Below are 21,549 nucleotides of genomic sequence, written 5' to 3'. Positions count from 1 at the left end.
CCTGGTTTGAACTGGGCTGGTGAAGGGATGGTTCAGTACAGAGTTTTACAATATTTCATATTTGTGCTACTGCCAAAATCAATGTTTTATCATCCATGTCAAGGCAGGTAACAAATTGAGCTAAAGTTCTGGTTAGTGTTGTCACGATACTAAAATTTGAAACTCTATTTCGATACTAAGGAATATGCTCGATACTTCATACCAATTCTGATGCCATGATGCCAGTAAAAAAACACTCTTTATTTAGACAGTAAAATGCAATTTTCAGCTTTAAATAATAGTGATTTTAGTATAAACTGGCATCCAATTTGTGATACTTTTGACAATCCTAGTTGTGGTTAAGTTTACAAATTAACTTTTAAATTTTGTAAAATGTATAACAAAATGAAATGATGATAAAGCATAAAGTCACCTCTTAACCAAGAGTTGAACCTAGGGAGTGCTCGATATGTTTTAGTTCTGGTCTGTTTTTAGCCTGGAGCATTCCTGCTTTTGTTGCTGTTGACCTCTGTTTTACTCCTGATTTAGTCCTCACAGTTAACATGGACATAATCCTCGTTTAGTTCTGCGCTAATCTTTACATTTCTATGACAAATTGACGACCGCTCTTCCTTTATCCTTCCAGTACTCCCACAAAGGGCATCGAGAACAAGGCGTTTGACCGGAACACGGACTCTCTGTTTGAGGAGCTGTCGTCTGCTGGCACAGGGCTCATAGGTGATGTGGACGAGGGGGCTGACCTGCTGGGTGAGTATTTACACAGGTGAAAGTATTCTATTCATGTTACACATATTATGAGTTCAATGGTAAATAAAAACAGATAAATATTTGCATTGGAAAGTCACGCTTTACAATATTGAAATGAAATGAAGAATAATCTGTGAAGTGTATGACGCCCTCTGTTGGCAATAGTGACCAAACAGACAAAGCACAATTAATCTTAAGCAAATTCTCTTACATAAACTAAATATGAAATACTAATTATTATTCCAGGTATGTTTTGATGACTTAGACTGAAGTTAAACAAAATTATAGGTGTACTATGTGATTTTTCTGGTGGAAGGATCAACATCTCCATGAAGATGTTATTGCTGTACCTCGAATATTCCACAATATTTTAATCTATCCATGACAATTTGCCGATAATACCTGGCAAAGCTGATGACCCTGCTCCTATAAACAATTTATGTGTTTTTCTAGGTGTTCTTGAGCAATAAAAACAATTGCAATTGAATATATCCAAAATAGATAAGTTTAATGCAATACTGTGGAAGCAATAACATCCCCATGGAGACGAGCAGGTGGTGGATCCTCCGCTGGAAAATTAGTTTGTAATTTGATTTGAACACGTTTGCCTCGTGTCTGGGGAGATGGATTGGTCTTGTTTACAGAATTTAAACTCATGTATACTGTTCCTTTTAAGCTCGGTTGGTGCAGGCCGGCCCACATATCCCATATTTGCATAATATGTCTCCCGAATAATTGTTTGTTGTTATTTCTCGATTCACCTGTTTTACTGAACCATCTCGCCATGTTAACATCACCTCTCTCTCCCCCTCTCCCTCCCTTTCTCTCCTCATCATCTGCTTCTGTCCATCATTGCAGTGGAGTATTCTGGTGTGTATAACTTACATTATCTGAACCGTCTCCTCTTCTCTCTGTCCATTATGCCATTCACATCGTCATTCAAAATCATAGCTTCTTTATTAGCTTCTGTTGCAGCACCAGAATGACCTTTTTATGGCTACAACAATTTTTCAAGTTTGTGCATGCATAGGTTATTCAATACGGTTTCTCAGGTTGGGCTGAATGATTAATTTTTTATTTTTTTTTCAATATAGAGTTCTTTATAATTCCAAATAAAATTCTATTTTATGTATGTATGTATTTATTTATTTATTCATTTACTTATTTATTTGTTTGTTTGTTTGTTTGTTTGTTTGAGAGATTTTTTTGTTCATGGAATGCCCCTTGAAATTTCCCATGTCATTTTCAAGGAGATCCTAAAAACTTCATTTAAGGCAACTACAAAACTAATCCAAGAATCGCATGCATTTGTAGTTAGTAGCACTTAGTACTTGAGGGACATGAAGACAAAGGGACATTTGGTTCTCCTAAATAATCGTACCTTTTGAAATAGTGATTTATATTTAATTTTGAAGAATCATTCAGCCCTAATCTTAGGACTGCCTAACTCTTCTTTTCACAGCGAGACTGTTTTCTGCTGTTTTTCTTTACACTGCTGTGGTTTAACAGTGATAACTAGAAAGCCAAGCCACACCTGTTTCTCTTTGCTAATGGAGTCAGTGGTCAGTTTTGATAGCCTGGTTAGCCATATCACATGCTCATTGTAGTCTATAGAGTAAATAGACTAGCCTAAAATAATATGGCACTTTTGAGTGTTTGAATGGCATTACAATGTGGGATTAACAACTATAGATTAAACCTTTTTAGAGAATGATGTAGCCTATAGTTTATTTGCCTCACTGGGAGTTACTAGCCACATGCTACTGCTAATGTTTTATGAGTGATTCTCATAATAGTAGCTTATCCTTAGTAGCCTTAGCAGTTTATCTGAATATTAACTGACTTTTTTTCCCAGAAGGACACAAGTTGATCATTATTTTAATTTTGTAACGCAACAAAAGTGCTTGTTCATTCAAAGGAGAGGGAAGCTATATCTACTCATTATTTCTTCTAAAAACAAACCTGATCATCTGTCTAATACATCTGTCTGTGGCTAATATTTACTTTTAAATATTCTAAATCTTTAACTATATCTAGAAAAAGAAACTGACAATTTGGTAACGGCGAACAATGGTATAGTCTGTGTTGCTAAACCCCTGGCTGTGATTGGTTCAATTTAGAATACACCAAAGGAATTGAAACTATTATTAAGTTCTGTCTGTAGATTTCAGTGATAATGTCTCATGGCTCTCCAGACTCCGCTCTGACCCTGGCTCCTTCATAATTGTTCATTTCACCTAAACTGTCTGCACACTTCTCTCTCTCTCTCTCTTTGTTCTCCTGCCTGACATGGATTACTGCATGGTTTATCAGACCTTAGTTTGATTGGTAAGACTTCTCCCTCTTTACCATCCTTCTGTCACCAGTGCTCTGTTTCCTCTGTAGATGTTTTTAGTAGTCGTTTGTAGTCACCTGTAGATGCATGCGGATTTAGTACTTGACGTGAATCAGGCATAACAATATGAGCGTTAATAATCAACCTATGGACAACTCAGTGATTGTATTTCATATTGTATAACTTTATTCATGCTATCCTCTGTATTTGACCGTTTTTTTCAATGTTGATGGGGTAACCTGCGAGTGACAGAATGTAGCGTAAGAGACAAATGTGTTTCTTTGCTTTGTTCGGCCTAATTTATGTCCATGGACCTTTTTTTTTTGTTATAGCTCAAAATAGGTTTATATGGTAAAATGGAAACTGAAAGTCAAAGTTTTCGATTTACCGGTCAATCTACGTTCCCACCCTCACCTATGGTCATGAGCTCTGGGTAATGACCGAAAGGACAAGGACTTGTGGATACAAGTGGCCAAAATGGGTTTCCTCTGCAGGGTGACCGGGCGCACCCTTAGAGATAGGGTGAAGAGCTCAATCACATGGGAGGAGCTCGGAGTAGAGCCGCTGCTCCTACACGAGAGGAGCCAGCTGAGGTGGCTCGGGCATCTGTTCAGGTCACCTCCTGGACGCCTCTCTAGGGAGGTGTTCCGGGCATGTCCCACAGGGAGGAGACCCCGGGGAAGACCCAGGACAGCTGGAGGAACTGTTTCTCGGCTGGCCTGCGAATGCCTTGCAGTCCCACCAGAGGAGCTGGAGGATTTGTCTGGGGTGAGGGAAGTCTGGGAGTCCCTGCTTAGACTGCTGCCCCCACGACCCGGCCCCGGATAAGTAGAAGAAAATGCATGGATGGAAACTGAAAGTAGTTTCTCCATTGTTGCTGTGACTATAGCTGTAGCTAAGCTGTAGAGTTTAGCTAGCTTGTTAACTAACAATAGGGGGAGATAAAGCACCATAGACTGTAAAGAAGTGGACAAAGGGAATGTGACGTCACCCATAGCGTTTGGCTCCAGCTGAATGGAGGTCATCGACGTTGGCAGTTATAGAGACAACTTTGGAGCTGACTTCTATATTTGAAATTTGATACAATAGTGAAATAAAAATAACAGGATGATGTAGAGCGTGTTAATATGAACATTTTAAGACCAAAATGACAAGTCTGACAGCAGCAGTTATGGAGAGAGGAGCAACAGTTTCTCAATAGAAAGTGAAATGGAGCCAAGTAAATATTTAGCAGAGCTGTAGACTTTTATATTTGTTATTAAACTGTGGCAGCTCTTACACATTTTAGATGTGTTTTGAGCTTTTACAGAAGAAAATATCATCACTTGACACTTAATAACAATTTAAAGCCGTCAGCCGTCAATAAACCCACAGTGACTTGAGTGTTTAGCCTGTTTTCAAACTGATACAGGTACAGCTCCTGTGTAGATCTGTTATCCCCGTGTGAAGAGCCTAGTCTAGACCAGATACAGTGGCGTATACAGTCTATACGAGCAGATTTTTGTACAGAGAATGACCAAAATAAGACATTAGTTATTATATTAAATAATTCTGGCAAATGCGTATAAAAAAGTAAATCCTGTGTGTTCTTCTCTGAATTGTCCTGTTAGTGGTCATAATGTTATGCCTGATTGATTAACCATTCGTCTCCCTGTATATTATGATTGTGCTAATGGTGTGTTTTTCTCTCGGGTAAAAGGAATGGGCCGTGAAGTGGAAAATCTCATTCAGGAAAATTCACAGCTACTTGAAACAAAGTAAGAATGACCATCTTGTATAACCTCCACACTAGTATATAATGTGATTTAACACTGTTAAACTCATGCTTTTGTCGATTTAACTTATTTCCAGGAACGCTCTCAATGTAGTGAACAAGGACTTGATTCTGAAAGTGGATGAGCTGACGTGTGAGAAGGAGGTCCTGCAGGGTGAGCTGGAGGCAGTGGTCCAGGCCAAAACCAAACTGGAGGAGAAGAACAAAGATCTGGAGGAAGAACTCAAAAAGTATGGAAATCTAAAAATCACTGTTATAAAAAAGGTGCACTATGTAACTTTTCTGGTGGAGCGTCACTTGCTTGCCCCCAAGGAGATGTGGCATGTTTCCACCAGCCCTACTTGGCCCTACTCCACTCTACCACAATTTGGAGCGTTTCCACGAGCCCTTCTTACCCGCCACCGTGGATTTGTGTTGCACCTGCTCGACCCAAGTTTGAACCAGGCCAAGCAATCACTGGTTTGTCAGAAGGCTGGCGAATCCATTGTCACCAGAGTTTCCGTGGATACTGGTTTGTTGTGAGCAGTTTCCATGGATACACGTTCTACAGAGTAATGGTAACGCAACCACGCCAAGTAGGGCTGGTGGAAACGGGGATATAGTGTTGCTTTAAGTGGATGGTCTCACAGTGCGGCATTAACTTGATCTCCCAACTGATTGTGCAAGGCCAAGTTACAGGTCAGATCTGTGGAGAGATAGCCCCACTCACAGAAAGAATCCGTGTTTTTCAAGCTTAGTTTAGCAATAAAAACACCTGTATTTAAAAAAAAAAAAAATGCAAGACGGCTAAATGTAATGACATACTGTGGAACATTCCAAGCAAAGCAATAACAGCTCCATGGAGGCTAACAAATGGCGATTATCATTTCAAAGGTACACTTAATAACTTTTCTACCTGCTCGTCTCCATGGTGATGCCTGGAAAGTTTCACATTATAGCGTTAAAGTTTTCTATTTTAAATTACACAGTACACTTTAAGATATTTTTGTCATGTCCAGAGCTTTTTTTTTGTATTTTAAAATTGTATATATTATAGAATTAATGAGATAACACATTTATGCTAAAATGCTTTGATTATTAAAATTTGAATGATTAAAAATGACTAAGATCCAGCTAAATATGTAGATTTTGACAAAAAAAACAAAACGAAATGCTATATTTTTGTCTTTCAGAGTGCGACAAGAAGTGGAGGAGATCAAACAGAAAACCCAAGATGAAGAAGACGTGAGTTTGAGTATCATAAATGCTACGCTAATATTTAAACAGTGACAGCTCTGATTGGTCTGTGTTGCTATGTCTATATTTTTGGCTATGACAGAGCGACATCCCTGTGGCCCAGAAGAAGCGCTTCACCCGGGTGGAGATGGCCCGGGTGCTCATGGAGAGGAACCAGTACAAGGAGAGGCTGATGGAGCTGCAGGAAGCCGTGCGCTGGACAGAGATGATCAGGTACACAACTACTGGCTCAAGGGATGAAGTAGAAAAGTGAAAAAATCTTAGTCAACAACACTGTAAATTTTCTGGTGGAAGGTCAGCCACCTCCTTGTCTCTATGGAGATGTTATTACTTTTCCTGGAATATTTAACATTATGGTATTAAGCTCGTTGATCACCACAGAGACAAGCAGGTGTCTCCTTAACGTTATTTTAATAAATCACTCTTACGTAAGTAGTAGTTTTCCCAAATGAAACTACTTGATTTGTTGATTGTGTATTTCAGGGCCTCAAGAGAAAACCCAACCTTAACTGAGAAGAAGAAATCCAGCATCTGGCAGTTGTAAGTACTTCCACATTTGACCTTATTTAACTGTACGTTTATCTATATTTGACTGTCATTTACTGTAAACTTTGTTATTTTACTTTTATCCCAATCAAATTCACCTGAATATATAAACAAAGTATTTCTGTTATCTCTCTTTCTGCTAATGAAACATCAGTATTAGGTAAAATATTTTAATTTCTGAAATGGCCCTATGATCCGTGACCCCAGCACACTGTGCAGTAGACTGTAGAACTTCCAAGTCTAACTCTATTCTCCTGGGCTTCTCCTGACTTCACCTGCATTGTGCATTTTAATAGTTTAATTTAATGGGGAAATTGAAACTGGATGATAGATTTGTATTGATTTATTTGAGATAGCAATAACATTTTTGTAGTAAAGAAATTCCATTCCAGCAGAGAGAATGGACCAGTTGTGTATAATGTTGTTTATGCTAAAATGTGGTATAATTTAAAGTTTTTGTTTTTTTTTTTTTTTTTCTTTTTTCTCATAAAATATACAAGGCTTTACGAACATTGCTCTGTCAACCAATACTAAACCAGAGTTAAACTAGAGTAGTATCAACCAGGTCTAAATCAGGACTAAGCCATGACTAAATATCCTTTATCTTAATATCTTTTGAAGGCCTGATTTGGCAGAGTGCAAGTTGAATAGACCAGCTTTATGGACAGACCTGGTAAAAAGCAGTTGAACTATACTGAAGAAAGGAATAGCAAACTTGCAATGTAAATGCATTTCAGGAATGTCATTCAAGCTACATAATTTACAAAAACATTTAATTCTACGTAGGCGGTAGTAGTGTGAGTTCATTTTATGTTGATTCCCTGCATGCATTCTGATTCTCCACGTTGTCTTGTTTGGTTGGTGACCCGTGCCTTGCTCTCCTCTCTCTCCCTGCACTCCTCCTCTCCTTACCCTGTCCTCTTTGGCTTCTCTATAATTCCACCCCTGCAGCTTCAGCAGACTTTTTAGCTCCTCCTCCAGCAGCAGCAGCAGCAGTAGCCCCGCCCTCAAGAAGGTCGACACCCAGTCCAACGTCAAGTACAACGCTCCGGGCAGCCTGGTCAAGAGAAGCAGCACCTTCTCCCAATTCCCAACCGAGAAGTCCAAAACATTTGATTTCCTCAATGAAGAGTGAGTCTATGTCTGCAATAGGCTTGTAGCAGTCATGAAAGTATTTTTAATGGTCTAAACATCCTCAAAATGATGCCTATAACAGGAAATTATGTAAATCAAAAAGTCTAACAATACTATAAAGGAGAAAATATCCAAAGGTGAGCTGTTTTAAATTTTTAGTTTGTGACTTTATTCACTTCTACCCGCTGATAAATAGCACTTCTAATGATTGATTCAACATTTTTTTAAATGTTGAACCAGTTGTTCTGCCAAAAAAAAAACATTTTTTATTACACTGAAAGACATGTGTCCTTACAGTGAGTGGGCTTGCATTCCCACAACCCTGACTTATTTGGCCTGGTTGAGGGTGGCCTCCTGCTTGTTTCCATGGAAATGTTGTTCCTTTGGCTATAATCTTCCACAGTATAGCATAATACATATCTATCTCCATGGAGAATGTTCTGGAATATGGCTTTGTATAACCTAGTGAAATATAATATGTTGGATGTTGGATGTACATTTTTGCATCAATGTCTTTTTGTCTCCCATTAGATGACCACCGTCCTTTTGCATTCTTATTTTATTTTCTTGTCACCAGCAACATGAAAACCTATTTTGTAATATTATGACCACAATGAAGCACTTATGACTGAAAAAGCAGCTTTAATTTAAAACTTATGCTACTATGACTGCTCCCTCAGGAAGGAGGTATGCAGCTCCCCATCCCGTAAAGAGCAGAAGAGAGCTCAGTATCGACAGGTGAAGGCTCACATGCAGAAGGAAGACGGCCGGGTCACTGCCCATGGCTGGAGCCTCCCAGGAAAATGCAAGGTGGGATGTCCTCAGGATTTTATTTTGTTTTTTTCAGGTTAGAATTTAAAATTTAGATGGTCAGTGTCATGGTTTCTGTAATATTTTTTTCAGATTAATGGTGGACAGAATGAGCATAAGATGAACTTGCCTGTCCCCGTTTATCTGAGGCCTCTGGAACAGAAGGACACCTCTATGAAGGTACTGGGACAGTTACATCTATACTGTATTAGTCCTGTGCTTATTTTAATGTTTATATATGGTCCTATATTACACAAAATAAATTCTTATGAGCTTTAAGCCATGTTATAATGCTGTTAAAGACATACCTGGACTTGTGTTTTTTTCATTCACACGCTGAGTAAATGTTTGGAGATGTAGACAAGCCAATAATAAAGGGTTACTCAAAGCACAAAATGCTCTGTTCCACCTTGTGATGTTATGTAGTATTAGTTTTCATGTCACCGTTTACCTTTAGTTCAGTAGAGATTGGCAAATTCAGGGATGAAAGCTTGCAAATTATTCTACTGAATATGTATGGACTTTAAAAACAGTTGAGGTCTTGAAAGAAGTGGAGAATTCTTGAAAACTGTGAATATTGATTTTATTCTTTCTACAGTTGTGGTGTGCAGCGGGGGTCAACATGTCCGGGGGCAGGGCAGAGCTCCAGAGGCAGAAGAAGGGCTCTCAGTGCAGTTTAGACCAGCTGGACAACGACAAGGTGAGCACCAAGGATATAAGCATGTTTATGGGACCAATGCACAGTCTTTAACAACATATACCTGTCCTTCGTATGTGATGTTCTCTCTGTAGGACCAAGAAAAGGTGGAGGCTGAGAGGGATCTTCTGGCCCAGGATGAGCTGTCGAGTCGGGTGTGGGTGTGCACTAGCACTCACTCCTCCACCAAAGTCATGGTCCTGGATGCTACACAGCCTGCAGATATCCTGGACTCCTTCTACGCCTGTAACACTCATGTGCTCTGCATCGCCAGTGTGCCTGGTAAGTCATGGTTCATTTAGAGTGGGGGGAGAGTAGCCGCAAAGTCTACTTTAAGCACACAGTAAAAATGTAAAACAACAAAAATGCTCTTCCTGGTGGTTAATAGAGGCTTAACAACATCGTAAGGAAGATAGTTGAAGGTTAATATTGTTTGAGAAAGTGGCTGTATCTGTTTTATTTGAACAAAATGTTTTATTTGAACAAAATGTGTCACCCCAGTACAGATATATTGTATAAGCAGCTCTTGAGGGCAAAATAGATCAATTGTGTACAGTCTGCATCTAGTTAAATTAGCATGCTAGTTTTTGTTAACATTACCGTGGCGACAAAATTCTGCTCTGGCTTCTGAAAGTTGTGAAAAGTGCTGATATGACACAAAAACAAATAATTTTGAGCTTTGGAGATGTAGACACTAATTAACCAGGATTACTCAAAATTGTGTGAATGAAACAAAACACAAGCTCACAAGAAAGCATTGTGTGTAATATACAACCTTTAATAACAGGTCTGTCTCACACCAAAATAATTGCTGTTGAGCTTAAGATGCAGTCATTTGCTGTAAAATGTATTATTCATGATCATTTCGGCCAATTCACCAGGAATGCCGAGGGCCAACCAAAATTGGTCTGAGGGTCCCTAAGCCATAGTCTGGACACCTACTTAACCACTAACCACTCCTTTGGCTAACATCTGTATCCCACTATCTTCAAAGAAAATTAGGATGCTCGGAATGTATTAGGAAAATGAGGAATAACTTTGGACCACTGCAAATCGTCCAAAGTTATTCATCACAGAGAGTTTTTTTTTTTGTTTTTCACAACTTTCAGAGTCCATAGCTGAGTTTAGTCATCATAGTAAACAACTAGCATGCTTATTATCAGACAGAAAATAGTACATAGTGGAGCACTTGAGGTCAAAATATCTGTAGGGGGCAAGACAAATTTTGCTTAGATATGTGGGAAATATTGAGTATAGGCATTTTTATTCACTAGATTTATTCACCCATTTGTTTCTTCCAGGAGTGTTGGAGACAGACTTTCCTGCTGGAGAGGAGGTTCCCCAGGACGTGGACAGCACTCAGGCTGGAGACGGGGTTAGCTTAGCGGGCAGCGTGGCTAGTGTCGGCTCCACAGGTAGCGACGGTGCTCTGGCTGCGGAGGGAACCACAGCTGTACCACAGACAGCAGGGGCAAAGGGGAGCGAGCAGCCCACAGAACACAGCGGCATCTCGGCTTCAGGTGAGTTCTAAAAATACATATTTTTTGTGCAGTTTAATTATAGAAATTCTCAGTCTTTTTAAGGGTCATAGTTGAATAGTCTTAGATAATTTGTAAACTTATGCTATAATGTTCCTCATTGAAAACATACCTGGTGTTTTGTTTCATTCACACATGTTTAACACACAAACCCTGCATATTTAGGCTAAGTTCTTAAATACTTTTTCACCCTGTAATGTCGTGGTAATATAGGACGTGCTTTTTAAACTTACACTTTAACTAGACTCATTTGGATGATTTCAGCCCTGGAATTGCCCATCTCTACTGAACTAAAGGTAAAAGGTTGCTGTTAAAAACTCTTCTCACTTCATGACATCACAAGGTGGAGCATAGCATTTTGAGTTTTGGAGATGTAGGCAGCCTAATAAACCAGGATTACTAACTAATTTGGCCAAATTATTTGTATCAGAACTGAAATAGCTGGATTTATCCATCTCGAGGTGCAACTACTCTTCATACTCACTGTATGAAGTGTTTCGTTCAGAGGCAAAGTTAGCTCACTGCGATTGGCCGACGGTAACGGGAAGCAGGAACAAGATCGATAATCTAATCCTCCTGATTGAATGCACACTTTGTTTCTCATTTTTTCCTCCCAGTGGAACTCTCCAGGGAGACCAGTCCGACAGAAGACGCTGCAGAAGAGGCCACAGAAGCCACAGAGGCTAATGCGGGGGTGGACGAGGAGGAGGGGGAGGGCCAGCAGGGGGCAGAACAGAGCCAGCCGGGCATCTACACTGAGCATGTGTTCACTGACCCTCTGGGCATGGAGTCTGAGGCTGCTCCTACTGCTCCAGAACACAGGTGAAGGAGGGGCTGTGTGCTCTCGTGTGGGACGGAGGGCTTATCATTAGAGGCCTAGTTAAAATTAAGAAATTAAGCTGGTGGTAGTTATTTAATGATGCAATTGGCTCATTATCATTATTATTACAATTAGCGTTGATGGCAAATAAGGTACAGATGCACAGTGCAAAAAGTACAAGTAACGTAATGAAATAAAAATTCTGCAAATATGTAAATCAGAAGAAATAGAGTGCAGGTGACAAGACATATCACATCTATTACATAAGACTGAGTCCCTGAATCACCTTAAAATGACACTGGAATGTCTTTATGTTCCACAGGGAGCCAGGGTCAGAGGTCACATCTCTACCAGAGCCCTCAGAGGCCCCTGATGCAGAGAGGCTGAGGATGAGCAGTGCTCTGCCCACCATGTGGCTGGGCGCCCAGAACGGATGGTGAGTACAAGGATAACATGGAGTGTACTGGTGCCAACACACCCAAAGAGGGAAACAGAGATTATTTACAGATGATTGGTCTGATCTTGAGTTGTAAAATCGACAATATTTTGTTTTATTTTATATTAAAAAAAACATACTTTATTGCTGTATACTGACTTTCGTATCCTCTTTAGTCTATACGTGCATTCGTCAGTGGCGCGGTGGAGGAAGTGTCTGCATGCCATCAAACTAAAGGACTCCATTCTTGGCATAGTGTGAGTATTTGGTCAAACTGTTTTCAAAATATTCTACAGCATTTTTTTTAATACCATAAAAAACTTGTTGCAGCCATGTTAAAGGACGAGTGCTTGTAGCTTTGGCTGACGGGACGTTAGCCATTTTCCACAGAAACATTGGTATGTACTTTTATTTACTCAACGTTAATACTACAATACTGTGCAATGCTCTATCAATATTTCACACAAATTAACATATTGAGCTCATGACATGGAAAATGTATAAATTATGATTATTTTTGTTAAATGCGTTTCAATAGCAGTAATTTATTCAAAGGATTAGGACTGAAGTTTTTTAACCCTGGATTAGACCTGGAATAGTACTGTTATATACTTGAAAGCCAAATATTTTCGTTGGTGTGACTTTCTGTGAAGCGTTTGCCACAGGTCTAAACTACAGGGTTAGCTATTAAACACAACAAGATCCTATTATTTTACTGATGACAATTTCAACGATGTTTTTGGCCTGTATAGTTTGCATTGTTTTCTGCCAGAGCAACAAAGGAATGCATTGTACACCGTGACACCCTATTTAATACTATAAACTCCATGATGATGTAATAAGATTATAACTGCTCCTGTTACCACACTCTTATTTTTAATATCCATTTTCTTCTCGAAAATTTGAGCTGACGGTCAGTGGGACTTGACTAACTACCACCTTCTGGACTTGGGCCGACCTCATCACTCCATCCGCTGCATCAGTGTGGTGCATGACGCAGTGTGGTGTGGATACAGGAACAAGATCTACGTCATCCAACCCAAAGCCATGAGGATAGAGGTACTGACAAGCATTTCTTTACACAGTTTTAGGAGAAATACAAAACTTTACCATAAAACTTTGTGATGTGGTGCAATGTGTGGTCCACCATATATATATGTTTAATAACAAATAATGAATATATCGATACTGACAAATATCAATATTGGTATTGGCCCATAAAAAACTCCACATAGAGGTTATGCAGATGAGCCTTTCTTTTCTTAAATAATATGTTTCTGAGTCCGTGTGTTGAGGAGATTAATTGTTGTGGGGCAAGTTGGAAGTGTCCTTTATCTCCCTCTATTGTTGGTTAACAAACTAGCTAAGCTCTGCACAGTCACAGCAACAATGGAGAAAGTACTTCATTGCCATTTTGCCATATAAAGCTAATTTTGCCTAAAAAAAAAATGGCTCCAGGACAAAAATGAGGATAAAAAAGCAAAGAAACACATTTTGTGCCTCAGTCAAAATATGGAGGAGCATTTTTCAAGAACAATTTTGTCAGTGCATAACCTCTATTGGAATAAATGCATACAACTTTTCAGCTGTAGAGTCCGCCATCCGCTTGTTTCCATGGAGATGCTTCTGTGCCTGAAATGCTCCATGGTATGTCATTTAACTCATCTATCACCATGGAGACAAGCAACTGACACTACAAACCTACTGGTCAGAGCAACCTTGCTCACTGTAAGAATGCAGTACTTTTAATGCCATACTATGAAATATTCCAGGCAACACACTAACATCTCCATGGAGACGAGCCAGAAATTTGCATAGTACACAGCCACAGTCCAGGCCCCTTCATTTATAATTCAGATCACATATTTAATCTTCTGTGTTCTGAGTAGAAGTGTTTCGACGCACACCCGCGAAAGGAGAGCCAGGTGCGGCAGCTGGCCTGGGTTGGGGAGGGCATCTGGGTTTCCATCCGGCTGGACTCCACGCTGCGCCTGTTCCACGCACACACCTACCAGCACCTGCAGGACGTGGACATCGAGCCCTATGTCAGCAAGATGTTAGGTAAGAAAAACAGAGTGGATAATTAGATCTGAAATTAGAATACCTGGTTCTGAAATGGTGGGCAAAGGTACTTGTACTTTGAACCATAACTATGCTTCTACTGCAAAAAAACTAAAATACATAACCTAAATTTCTTAACTCATACTTTGATTTGGTAACATTATGTACATTTTTTTTTTTTTCCACATAAACAAGGTTACATTTTACTAGTTTTAGGGTTACAAACTGGCAGTAGCAAAACATAAAGTAAAAGTAGTAAAGTAATGAACTTAAGTACAAATTTTAGGTTTTAAAGTGGAATACCTTTTACTTTTACTTCACTACATTGGAGAGCAGGTATTTGTTCTTTCTGCTCCACTATATTTTTGATCAGGACTGAAAAGCAAAATATTCTTCATTATTGTTTGAGACCTGCTGAAAAGGCTGAGGGTTTATTTCTAACGCGTTAATAATTGGAGCAAACAAAAATATACAAATAACAACAGCCATAAAAAACAACTGACTTAATTGTTTCTGTTGATAAAAAATTCAGCACAAATCTGTATCAAAATCTGTACATTTGACGCTTCTTAAGATCTCAAAATATGTGTGAAATACTTTAACTTTTTACTCTTTAAGTACATTTTAAATTAGTACTGAAATCTTATACTTATGTTTTTTTCCATGTGATACTTTTACTCAAGTAACACTCACTGCGAACTGGACTAATGTAAAACTAAACCAGGTCTAATTCAGGGCTAAAGGTTAACCAGGTCTGCACTAGTTTGACTGTGTTATTTACCTTGGTTTAATGATGTATGCGTGTGTGTATATGTGTTGTAGGCACGGGCAGACTGGGCTTCTCCTTCGTCAGGATCACAGCTCTGGTTGTCTCCTGCAGCAGGCTCTGGGTGGGCACAGGAAACGGAGTCATCATCTCCATCCCTCTGTCTGAAGGTACGCACTGTTAAACTTCACTTTGTAAGGTTTGTATGATTTATCTTTCAATATGTGATAGATGGAACAATACATTTTGGGGGGCAATAGTTTTCATCAATACTTTTTATTCAGACTACTGGAGAATGTTTTGCTATTTTTCAGCATTATGGTAAGATTTCAGCTGTAGAGTACTTCATAACTAATTTCTATGACCCATTAAGTGTATTCATTACCAATATTAGGGGAAGGGGGTGGGGTTAAATCTACTTCAGTGTCATTATGTCAGAGGCACACAACTTCTTTTTTAGAGCAAAGGTCAGTGTTGGGCAAGATCCTTCAAAAAAAGTAATTAGTTATGGTTACCTGTTACTTTTTCCCCAAAGTAATTGCGTTGGTAACTGTGTGGTGAAAGTAACTACCGTAAATTTCGGACTACAGAGCGCACCTTGATATAAGCCGCACCAGCTAAATTTGAAGAGAAAATCAATTTTGTACATATATAAGCCGCACCTGAATAAAAGCCGCAGGTTTTCATATTGTAACATGAGATATTTACACAGAAAGACGGTGCACCGACACGCTTTTTTTTAAACTGTGCCTGAAAATTGGCACCAACACGACAACAACACGGGATGAACACATCTGCAGGTTTAGAAAATAAAGCTGCACCAACACGGAAAATCTGCTTTTATTTCCTCTGAAAACTTTTGTCGTCTTTTTACATTGACCAAGTTGGATTCATTGATGTCGATCTTACGTGCAGTGGCTCTATTTCAGGGGTCGGCAACTCGCGGCTCCGGAGCCGCATGCGCCTCTTTCCGCCTCATACTGCGGCTCTGCGTGGCTTGGGAACTAACACAGACACAGCTCACAGTCCTGCGTAAAGAGCCCTGATTTTGAGACGTTGTGCGCACAGGGGTCAGGAGCAACTTTGGCCCGTCCCTAATGACACACTAATAAGCTCGTCCGTAGATGTATCATGAAAATCCTGCTGGAAATCGCCACAGAAATCTATTTGATGTAGTAGCAAGTATATTATCTGCTCTTGTCTCCGCGGTGACGTATCACGTATAACACATCAGACACGACGCACAAAAGTAGAGCCACAAGCGAGTGAAAATGAGCCAAAACAAAAGTCTTTGGAGATCTTTTTAACAAAGGGGAAAAGGACAACTGAGGAGCCAGAAGAAGAGACTACGACCTCCAAGAAAAAGAAAGATAAATTTAACAGACAATGCCTACTTAAAATCTGGGTTTGTCGCTACAGGTGACTCACGCACAGAGTCCGCTCTGCGTAACATACGGGAAAAGCAAATAAGGCAATGAAACCTTCAAAACTGCTTTGGCACATGGAGAATAAGCACCTGGGATTAAACGATACGCTACGAGTTTTTTTGTTGTTGTTTTTTTAAAGAAACTGCGGAGTAGAGTAGACATAATCACATAATCAGCGCGATGCATGATGCAGCGGTTTGGTGAGTTGTATTTTTTTAATGCACTTAAGTTGTTTTTGCCATATTTATCTGCCACGTGTAGAAGGCTTGTCCGTGAAAGTAAAACCTACATTATTCCGTTACATTATTGTTATTATACAGTGTTATCTTCAGTTTAGATGTCAAAAAGTATTTGCGGCTCCCAGTGTTTTATTTTATGTGGAAAGTGGGTCCAAATGGCTCTTTGCGTGCGTGTTAAAGGCCGACCCCTGCTCTGTTTCCTTTCTGTTTCTTTATCTTAAAAACTGCATCATATCCATTTCATGATGCGCAAAATGATCGTTCAAAATCAAAACTAGTGAATTCTTCAGAGCAGAATCTTTCCCCACGTCTGTCTCACTTTTACGTTTACAGCTAGAGAGCGCCCCCCAGGGGTCGTTATCCAGTAAAATTCCATATATAAGCCGCACTGCTGTAAAAGCCGCAGGGTTCAAAGCGTGGAAAAAAAGTAGCGGCTTATAATCCGAAATTTACGGTAATTACTAGATAAACAATTTATTTACAAAAAAAAACAAAACAATCCTTCAATACATCCAGCAGTTTTTACCAGTAAAAGAAGTTATATTCAGTGTTATTTATCTTGCAAATTCCCAAATGCATCCAGAGCCATCATTATAAGATATTATTCACCACAGAGCTCAAAATCCCCAAAACAGACTAACAACTGTAAAGTCATAACATCACAGAACAAACCGCTATACCCTTTACACGGCCGACACAGCATTTACCAAACGCACAGATAACAGAGCATTACAAACATGTGCACGCCACATGACAGCGTTGATACATGTGTAACCATCAAACAGATGTTAGATTAGCTGCAGTTATTAGTAGCGCGAGCAGAGGCCCGTGTCCACTATCACTAATTATTTTAATGATCTGTAAACTCAGCTGCACGTGTCTGTTTGTACTCCCATCACAAAGAGTCACCAAGTAATAATGTTTATCCATACAATCCACAAGAATCTCATGTGTGTTAAAAACAGTGAGTATTGGACCATGTGCCAGCGCTAAACCAATGAAACACCAGGAAAGTCTTTATGGCCAGTGTCTTTTTTTAGCCAATCATTATCTATTTGTCTCTAATCCCTTGTTTCGGTCTCATTTACTTCCCAAAGCAAGGGAAAAACTTTGCAGCTCCTCTGAATGAAACAAGAGAGCTGAGTCTGATGTGTCACCTGCTGAGACTCAGTTAAATAATCAGCCGTGTTGTACTGACTGGAACATTATTTTCAACACTGTGAATTGTGTGTGAAAAGGTGTAAACCCACATGAATATTAAGTGATTATTAGTGTGTTAAGTAGTAGATTGCCATTGGCTGTTAAACTTTAGTGTAAACTCATGCTCTGAAATGCATCGAGCCTTAATGGACCAGGGTTGCCAGATTTTAAGAAAGTAACAAGCGACTAAACTTCTGAAAAAAAACACCAAAAAAACCCTGAAAACAAGTGACCCAAGCCCTACAAAAAGAAGCCCAAAATAGAGGCAACTATTTAAATGGTACTATTTTATGGTAAATAGTAAATGGCCACATATTTATATAGCGCTTTTCTACCTTCACACACATTCATACACCAGTGTACACAGACATGGGGGGCAAGGTGCGTTAAGTGTCTTGCCCAAGGACACAACAATAGTATTCATCTGTGGGAGCTGGATTTGCACCACCAACCTGTGGGTCAGTGAATCTGACCAGTCGACCAATGATGTTTATGTCGAGAGCAGGATTCAAACTGACAACCTTTGGATCAGTGAATAAACACTACGACCTGAGCTACTGTTGCCCTCATCATTAGAATATTTAACACCATTAATGACTTTAAAACTTTAACAGTGTGTATTTCTGTCATTACAATTGACTGTACGGCCATTAGAGTCTATTAATATGAAACAGGAATGAAAAATTAAATCACCTCTTTTATGACATCAAAGTGCCACTCTGGAGCAAGTCCAAAAAATGAAACCTTAAAATATGCAGGCGTCTTGGCAGCTTTGTGATTGACCCAGAGTAGAGTTGTGACTTGCTCTCTTCAGACTGTCAGCTCTTAAAATGAGTAAATGATTTTCTTGACTACACCTCTGCTTCCCTCTCAGCTAACCAGAGCATATCAGTGCCAAACCGTCCTGGAGCAGCCGTGCGCGTGTACAGTGAGGAGGGCACAGACGGGGCGGGGCCTGGCACCTCTGTACCGTACTGCTCCATGGCACACGCCCAACTCTGTTTCCATGGACACAGGGACGCAGTCAAGTTCTTTGTCACCGTGCCAGGTAAAATCACATACTACTTAAATGTATAACTATATCATTTTACCAAATCTCATGGTATCTGCTCTATGTAAGTAAATGTTTTACTCAAATGTACTCAAAACAGTATTAGAGTACATTTTGAGTACATTGAATTACACACAGTTTTAGAATGAAGTGATGTTAACCTTTTTTGTATTATTATTTGAGCAAAATACAGAAAAATGTCCTGCGGTGTGACGGTAACACTTTTCTTTTGAGCTTGTTTGGATCTTGTAACAGATTGCATAGATCCAGCTTACAATTTTTGTTCAAGTCCACGAAAATATTTAAGGTTTTTATATTCACAATTTTGTAAACACAATAATATACAACCTTATTGTCTGTGATTTACTTTCTACATTCACATTTCATTCAGAGTTTATGTAATGTTTAAGTCCTTTGTATTTGATGGTATAAGAAACTGTTGGGAAAAAACCCTAAATGAAATGGTATTGACCAGATGGTGTTTTTGGTTGGCATCTTACTTGCGTTGGTTGTGTTTCCAGGTCAGGCAGTGCCCCCTCCTGGCAGTGCAGACTCAGGATCAGACGACCCTCCCTCTGAGTCCTCAGACACAAACTCTTCTGAGCCTAAAACATATCTGGTGATGAGCGGAGGAGAGGGCTACATCGACTTCAGAATGGGTATGTTCTAACCACGAGAAGATTAACCTTATGTTACTATAGTGCTTGTGGCTGGTAGTGTCAGGAAGGGCATCCATCTTAAAAAGTCAGCTACGAAACAACCAAATGTGACTAACTTTCCCTGAAATATTTAAAGGAGACGTACGCAAAATTACACACACTCGTCAAAAACCTGTCTTGTGTTTTTTGTTTTGTTTAACACACAAACTGCATATTTTTATCTCAAACAGAAAACACTCTGTTCCACCTTGTAATGTCACGTGGTAATACAGGAAGTGCTCCGTTGTGATTTTAAACCCCACACACCTTCACTAGAATCATTTGGATAATTTCAGCTCTGGAATTGCCAATATCTCCTAAAGAAAAGATAAAAGGTAGCTGTTAATGTGAAAACTACTTCTACAGGACATCACAAAGTGGAACAGAGCATTTTGAGTTTTGGAAATGTAGACAGACTAATCATAAAGGATTAATCAAACATGTGCGAATGAAACAAAACACAACTCCGGGTACGTTTTTGAGGAGGTAACAACATTATAACATGGCTTAAAGCTCACCAGAGTCAATTTTGTGTAATATAGGACCTTTAAACATGTAAAAGTTAATTTTGAAGAATATATCTCCTTTAAAATGCATCCATCTTGTCTCCCTCTCCTTCTAGAGCATTTGTTGTCGTTTTCTGTGCAGGTGACGAGGGCAGTGATCTGGACGGTGTTTCAGACTTGAGTCCCGGTCAGACAGTTCCTCCCAAGTCCGAGCGCAGTCACCTGATCGTGTGGCAGGTCACATCCGCACACCACTGACCACGTGCCAATGAGCAATACAGCTCTCTCTCTTTCTGACTCCACCCAACGAACTACCAACGCTCCACCCTGCCCGTGCATGTCCGTCTCAGCCCTCCTCCTTTTATCCCTAATGCCTGTGTAGTCACTACTTTGTAAGATATATTTTTAGTTTTGTACAGTTGATTCCTTGATTTTATTTGGAGAAGTACACTGCAGAAATGAAAATTGTACATGAGTTAAAGATACTTGATGAAAAAAAAAAAAAAATCTAGATCTGTGATTTTGACAAGTTTTTATTCATTTACTTGTTGGATCTAGAATATTTCATGAATTTAAAATCGTCTAGATTTGAATTATTTTGACAAGTTTTCATTAATTTACATATTTCATCACGTTTTTTAAAATCTGCATTTGAGAAATTTTGATGTTTTTACTTTTTTTATATAATATAATACATTTAATTAATTTATAGCATTACAGAATATTTTCAAATTCAGATTGTAAGTAAATTGGCAATAGATTTTTTGCAATATGGATTATGTCAGAAATGTTTAAGAAAATCTAGTCAAAACTACTCAAATCAAATCAACTATTCTAAACTGAAGAATTCAAGTCATTTTAACTCATGTCGATGTTCATGTTTTCACGGTGTATGTGTATTTTATGAAGCTATAGGTTGCTTGTTAAAAAGCAGGTGCACTCATGAAAAAAACGCAAGCAAAATTTGAAAATGTGTAAAAAGAAGGGACCCTGAGAAAGAAAAAGGAGCTATATTTTGTATTACACACTAACGAAACATTTGTAATCCTGAAGTGAGCGTACATGTGTGTGTTTCCACAGACCGGGGTTAAAGTGTCCACTACATACTATATCGCCATGACAACCCTGATATGACTGAATAATTATGTGTTTTTTTTATATATTAGAGTATATTGCACGAACAAATGGTTAAAGATGCCTCTACACTGCAAAAATAAGTATCTTTAAAATTATTGAGTTTAATTAAAATTTTATGTCGACTTAGTACTGCGTTTTTTCACATGTATTTGAGAAAAACGTCTTGCCCCAGTACAGATGTATTGTATGAGCAGCTCTTGAGGTCAAAATAAGTCCGCCGTGTTCTGTTTACATCTATTTATGAAGCAGTTTATTGTCCGCTAGCCAGGAAATGTGCGCTTAGCATGCTAGTAGTTGTTAGCATTACCAAGAAAGCAAAAAAGTTGTGAGGTAAGTGAGGAATACTTTGTTGGGATATTGTTTTCAAGGCAAAATTTGCTGCCAACAAAAT

The 21,549-nt window shown here is 39.1% G+C and overlaps 1 protein-coding gene across 2 annotated transcripts in view; it reads left to right on the top strand.

The window, feature by feature from the left end:
* Positions 1-20,507, top strand: part of spag9a (sperm associated antigen 9a) — a 36,819-nt gene extending 16,312 nt beyond the window's left edge. Inside the window, exons 9-31 of one of the 2 annotated variants that reach the window (XM_055223726.1) lie at positions 626-747; positions 1,606-1,617; positions 4,782-4,839; positions 4,934-5,086; positions 6,029-6,080; positions 6,175-6,305; positions 6,576-6,632; positions 7,590-7,769; positions 8,453-8,582; positions 8,676-8,762; positions 9,181-9,282; positions 9,375-9,561; positions 10,581-10,799; positions 11,435-11,639; positions 11,960-12,073; positions 12,250-12,330; positions 12,404-12,471; positions 12,981-13,132; positions 13,963-14,134; positions 14,957-15,070; positions 18,641-18,814; positions 19,339-19,476; positions 20,164-20,507. In XM_055223726.1, coding sequence (XP_055079701.1) covers positions 626-747; positions 1,606-1,617; positions 4,782-4,839; positions 4,934-5,086; positions 6,029-6,080; positions 6,175-6,305; positions 6,576-6,632; positions 7,590-7,769; positions 8,453-8,582; positions 8,676-8,762; positions 9,181-9,282; positions 9,375-9,561; positions 10,581-10,799; positions 11,435-11,639; positions 11,960-12,073; positions 12,250-12,330; positions 12,404-12,471; positions 12,981-13,132; positions 13,963-14,134; positions 14,957-15,070; positions 18,641-18,814; positions 19,339-19,476; positions 20,164-20,279 — 2,824 coding nt within the window. In that variant the 3' untranslated portion in view covers positions 20,280-20,507. The remainder of the gene's footprint in view (positions 1-625; positions 748-1,605; positions 1,618-4,781; positions 4,840-4,933; positions 5,087-6,028; positions 6,081-6,174; positions 6,306-6,575; positions 6,633-7,589; positions 7,770-8,452; positions 8,583-8,675; positions 8,763-9,180; positions 9,283-9,374; positions 9,562-10,580; positions 10,800-11,434; positions 11,640-11,959; positions 12,074-12,249; positions 12,331-12,403; positions 12,472-12,980; positions 13,133-13,962; positions 14,135-14,956; positions 15,071-18,640; positions 18,815-19,338; positions 19,477-20,163) is intronic. The other variant, XM_055223727.1, reaches the window with a different exon arrangement.
* The last annotated feature ends 1,042 nt before the right edge of the window (positions 20,508-21,549 follow it).

This window comes from Periophthalmus magnuspinnatus, chromosome 8 (assembly GCF_009829125.3).
Source record: "Periophthalmus magnuspinnatus isolate fPerMag1 chromosome 8, fPerMag1.2.pri, whole genome shotgun sequence".
Lineage (NCBI taxonomy): Eukaryota > Metazoa > Chordata > Actinopteri > Gobiiformes > Gobiidae > Periophthalmus > Periophthalmus magnuspinnatus.
Note: the sequence above shows the minus strand (reverse complement) of the source record. Positions and strands in the feature narration are given on the sequence as shown.